The sequence below is a fragment of the Oncorhynchus tshawytscha genome, linkage group LG05 (assembly GCF_018296145.1).
Source record: "Oncorhynchus tshawytscha isolate Ot180627B linkage group LG05, Otsh_v2.0, whole genome shotgun sequence".
NCBI classification, from domain to species: Eukaryota; Metazoa; Chordata; class Actinopteri; order Salmoniformes; family Salmonidae; genus Oncorhynchus; species Oncorhynchus tshawytscha.
Window position 1 is genome coordinate 5683081 of NC_056433.1, and position 6000 is coordinate 5689080.

A 6000-nucleotide genomic window follows, 5' to 3' on the forward strand; every position below is an offset into this window, starting at 1 on the left:
TAATAGGATGTGTGTAGTATCTCTGTAGTATAATAGGATGTGTGTAGTATCTCTGTAGTATAATAGGATGTGTGTAGTATCTCTGTAGTATAATAGGATGTGTGTAGTATCTCTGTAGTATAATAGGATGTGTGTAGTATCTCTGTAGTATAATAGGATGTGTGTAGTATCTCTGTAGTATAATAGGATGTGTGTAGTATCTCTGTAGTATAATAGGATGTGTGTAGTATCTCTGTAGTATAATAGGATGTGTGTAGTATCTCTGTAGTACAATAGGATGTGTGTGTAGTATCTCTGTAGTACAATAGGATGTGTGTGTAGTATCTCTGTAGTATAATAGGATGTGTGTGTAGTATCTCTGTAGTATAATAGGATGTGTGTGTAGTATCTCTGTAGTATAATAGGATGTGTGTGTAGTATCTCTGTAGTATAATAGGATGTGTGTAGTATCTCTGTAGTATAATAGGATGTGTGTAGTATCTCTGTAGTATAATAGGATGTGTGTAGTATCTCTGTAGTATAATAGGATGTGTGTAGTATCTCTGTAGTATAATAGGATGTGTGTAGTATCTCTGTAGTATAATAGGATGTGTGTAGTATCTCTGTAGGATAATAGGATGTGTGTAGTATCTCTGTAGTATAATAGGATGTGTGTAGTATATCTGTAGGATAATAGGATGTGTGTAGTATCTCTGTAGGATGTATGTAGTATCTCTGTAGTATAATAGGATGTGTGTGTGTAGTATCTCTGTAGTATAATAGGATGTGTGTAGTATCTCTGTAGTATAATAGGATGTGTGTAGTATCTCTGTAGTATAATAGGATGTGTGTAGTATCTCTGTAGGATAATAGGATGTGTGTAGTATATCTGTAGGATAATAGGATGTGTGTAGTATCTCTGTAGGATGTATGTAGGATGTATGTAGTATAATAGGATGTGTGTGTGTAGTATCTCTGTAGTACAATAGGATGTGTGTGTAGTATAATAGGATGTGTGTGTAGTATCTCTGTAGTACAATAGGATGTGTGTGTAGTATAATAGGATGTGTGTGTAGTATCTCTGTAGTATAATAGGATGTGTGTGTAGTATCTCTGTAGTACAATAGGATGTGTGTGTAGTATAATAGGATGTGTGTGTAGTATCTCTGTAGTATAATAGGATGTGTAGTATCTCTGTAGTGTAATAGGATGTGTGTGTAGTATCTCTGTAGTACAATAGGATGTGTGTGTAGTATAATAGGATGTGTAGTATCTCTGTAGTGTAATAGGATGTGTGTGTAGTATCTCTGTAGTACAATAGGATGTGTGTGGTAACTCATGTTTGTGTAGTTGGGTCTATAAATACACTGAGTGGACAAAACATTAAGAACACCATCCTAATATTGAGTTGCACCTCCCCCTTTTGTCCTCAGAACAGCCTCTGTTTATCAGGTCATGGACTCTACAAGGTGTCGAAAGCGTTCCACAGGGATGCTGGCCCATGTTGACTCTACAAGGTGTCGAAAGCGTTCCACAGGGATGCTGGCCCATGTTGACTCCAATGCTTCCCACAGTTGTGTCAAGTTGCAGTTCTTAAGTTGTACTTCTTGACACACTCAAACCGGTGTTCCTGGCACTTACTACCATACACCCCCCCCCGTTCAAAGGCACTTAAATATTTTGTCTTCCCCATTCAGCTTCTGAATGGCACAATTGAGACATGGACTGTCTGTGTCTCGAGACTTAAAAATCCTTCTTTAACCCGTCTCCTCCCCTTCATCTACACTGATTTGAAGTGGATTTAACACAAGGGATCCTAGCTTTCACCTGGATTGTCTATGTCCCACAGTCTAATCTCTGGAACTCAGTTCCATAGCATTTCTTTTCTTCCATTGTTCCCCTTTTAATCAGGGACTGGATTTTAGACCTGAGACACCAGGTGTGTGCAATTAATTATTAGGTAGGATAGAAAACACTCACCTCGTAGGGTGAGTTGAATACCCCTGGTCTATGTCATGGAAAGAGCCGGTGTTCCTAATGTTTTGTACACCCAGTGTACATTTGTATTTTATGCAGCATATTATGTTTATTGGTATTTTAGTTTTTCTGTTATGTTGCCACGGATACTAAAACAGTTGGTCTACTTGCTCTTGTAATAATATTAGTTACAAAATTCTAGTTTCGAGGGGGGAAAAAAGTTCAGTTTCCATAAATCCTGGTTGTGAGATTCCTGGAATCAGAAGGAAATGAGCAGGATTTATGGAAAACCTGGAAGTGTTAGGAAAGAACCTTGCAACCCATTGTCTTAAGCTGGAACGTGATTGACAAATTGTTTTGATTGACAGGTCCCTTCAGATCCCGAGGACGGGAACCTCCCTGCCTCCGCAGTCCTCGAAGGAACAAGGTTTTAGAGACGGACGATCTGCTGGACACACACACACACACACACACACACACACACACACACAGTAAATCACCAGCATCTCCCACCCTGTGGAATGTGAAGTTTTAGGGGAGGGGCACAATCAGGAAGTGTTTACGACCACTTCCCTTTAACACTGTCCAAAAAGACATCCAATATTTATGCAACAACAAATATTATTTCTGTATAATTTCTAGATATATCTAATCTACAAAATGTTTACTGTCCAAAATTAGCACAAATAATACTGTCGTTCTACAGTATACACTGAGTATAGAAAACATGGTAACACCTGCTCTTTCCATGACTGACTGACCAGGTGAAAGATATGATGCCTTATTGATGTCACTTGTTAAATCCACTTCAATCAGTGTAGATGAAGGGGAGGAGACTGGTTAAATAAGAATTTTTAAGCCCTGAGACAATTGAGACATGGATTGTGTGTTTGTGCCATTCAAAAGGTGAATGGGGAAGACAACATATTGAAGTGTCGTTGAACGGGGTTTGGTAGTAGGTGTCAGACGCACCGGTTTGTGTCAAGAACTGCAATGCTGCTGGGTTTTTCCAAGCTCAACAGTTTCCTGTGTGTATCATGAATGGTCCACCACCCAAAGGACATCCAGCCAACTTGACTCAACTGTGGGAAGCATTGGAGTCAACATGGGCCAGCATCCCTGTGGAACGCTTTCAACACCTTGTCCATGCCCCGAAGAATTTGAGGCGTTTCTGAGGGCAAAAGGGGGGGTGCTAGCCTCAAAGTATCATTTAGCTTTTTTTTTTAAAGACCAAATCTAAAGTTTTGAGGATCCAGACACAATTTTTTATTTTGTATATATTTTTTACTAACCCCAATCCTCGTTGTGCAGTACAGGGGCTCTGGGGGGAAAAAAACGAACACATGTGCCAAAAACATCCAAATGTGTCCTTTTAGAAATCGTTAGACGTTGTACCGATGAAATTGTGTCATTCTGAATTTTTATCCAATACATTATATTTAATTTTGTAGCGACTGAAGCTTCACTTCTTTGTTCATTCTAGCAGCAGACTATACCGAGAATGGAACAGCTGATGGGGGAAATGGCTTGAGTTGCACGAAATGGAATATAACGTTTGCGGATAAAGTTCGGGAAGGACACAATGTCACGTAAAGACCTGCAGCTCTACTGAGCGCGTTTTCCATTTCTAAAAGGACGTTTTTGGAGCGTGTTGGTTGTTTTTTTTTCAGAGCCCCCCCCCCGTACTACACAACGAGGAAGTGAATCGCAGGTGTGGGTAATTTTCTCAAAAACAAATGTAAGAAAATAGACTTAGTTGTAAAAAATAAAATAAAGCCAACTTGTCCTTTTTAAGGTTTCGGTTGCATGGAAGCATTACTAAAACTACCACAAAGACACGTGACATCAGTTTTCAATATGTAGCCATTGAGCTTGATTGTTTTTGCTAATCTTTTGTCGTTAACTTGTTTTGTTTATTAATCTTTGAAAGAATACACAAATATCTTGGAGAAATGTTTTTACAAATACTGATTTGATTGTAAAATTAGCAATTGATGACGTAATAAAAAACAGCTGGGAGGTGCGTTATGTTGTCGTGTCACACTAATAAAGGGTAGAGTATTTTTGTAAGATAATTTTATACTACCTGTACCTGTATTGATTTCCCTCCCCGTCACTTTTCTAGAAACACAGATTTATAGTTGTGTATAACAGTCCATGTTGTTCTGTAAATGTCTCAACTATTTAACAAACAGGTCTGTTTTGTTGAAATAAAGAATGGTTTCCTAAAGGTATTTGAGCGAATTTCAATGTTGAATCTGCAACTGTTTTCCTCATCACATCCTGCTAGCAAAACATGCCCACTGTCAGACCGGCCCTTTTACAGAGCACAACTACCTCATAAATGACGTCACATCCTGCTAGCATAACATGCCCACCCACTGTCAGACTGGCCCTACAGAGCACAAATACCTCATAAATGACGTCACATCCTGCTAGAATAGCATGCCCACTGTCAGACTGGCCCTTTTACAGAGCGCACCTACCTCCATAGACACTAGGTGGCAACATTGTCAAGAATTCTATGAACCAATATTGAGTTTTTCTCCAGGCAGCATGGATGGGCCTATGATAAAACCACATCACTGACATCGTGCAGTAAGTCAGGCGAGGGTAGTTGTGAGCGTTTGACATCGTCGTCCACAGTGCAGTGACTTGACGGGAGAGACGCTATGGATGTGGAGGACGTTGATGTCAACTGATTTCAATGGCGTTGCTCTCATCTGATTTGTGCAGTGTTGCGTGATGGTTAAGTCCAGCCGCCTCAGGACTGATTCCATCTCTATTTTGGCTCTTCTCATATATCGGCACCCCTGTCACACACACAAAAATAAAGGATTTACCCTGGGAGAGGAGCCACGTGGTGGAGGGCCTGGACTGGGTTGGCGCAGAGCCAGATGGAGCTCTGTTGCCTGTTCAAACAGTGGCATGAATGGTGCTGGTTAAGGGCTGTACTGTAATGAACACACAATACACATCACTCACTACACATCACTCACTACATGGCACTCACTACACACCACTCACTACACATCACTCACTACACGGCACTCACTACACATCACTCACTACATGGCACTCACTACACACCACTCACTACACATCACTCACTACATGGCACTCACTACACACCACTCACTACACATCACTCACTACATGGCACTCACTACACGGCACTCACTACACAGCACTCACTACACATCACTCACTACACACCACTCACTACACACCACTCACTACACACCACTCACTACATGGCACTCACTACACACCACTCACTACACGGCACTCACTACACATCACTCACTACACACTCACTCACTACTACACGGCACTCACTACACACCACTCACTACATGGCACTCACTACACATCACTCACTACATCACACTCACTCACTACACATCACTCACTACACATCACACAATACATGGCACTCACTACACACCACTCACTACACATCACACAACCACATGGCACTCACTACACATCACTCACTACACGGCACTCACCACACACACACAATACACGCACTCACTACACATCACTCACTACACATCACACAATCACTCACTACACGGCACTCACTACACATCACTCTCACGGCACACTACGGCACTCACTACACATCACTCACTACATGGCACTCACTACACATCACTCACTACGGCACTCACTACACACTCACTACACATCACACACTACACGGCACTCACTACACATCACTCACTACACGGCACTCACTACACATCACTCACTACACGGCACTCACTACACTCCACTCACTACACGGCACTCACTACACGGCACTCACTCCACGGCACTCACTACACATCACACACTACACCACACACTACACGGCACTCACTACACACCACTCACTACACATCACTCACTACACGGCACTCACTACACACCACTCACTACACGGCACTCACTACACATCACTCACTACATGGCACTCACTACACATCACTCACTACACATCACACACGGCACTCACTACACACCACTCACTACACGGCACTCACTACACACCACTCA

At 41.7% G+C, this 6000-nt stretch overlaps 1 protein-coding gene across 3 annotated transcripts in view; it reads left to right on the forward strand.

Annotated features, from left to right (window-relative positions):
* LOC112235296 (feline leukemia virus subgroup C receptor-related protein 2) overlaps positions 1-4190 on the forward strand; it is a 53590-nt gene extending 49400 nt beyond the window's left edge. For 2 of the 3 annotated variants that reach the window (XM_042321387.1, XM_042321389.1), the window contains one exon: positions 2325-4190. Coding sequence is in view for 1 of the 3 variants with exons in the window: in XM_042321389.1 (XP_042177323.1) it covers positions 2325-2390 (66 nt within the window). In the remaining 2 variants the exon portion in view is untranslated. Of the gene's footprint in view, positions 1-2322 lie in introns of all 3 variants that reach the window. The other variant, XM_042321388.1, reaches the window with a different exon arrangement.
* The last annotated feature ends 1810 nt before the right edge of the window (positions 4191-6000 follow it).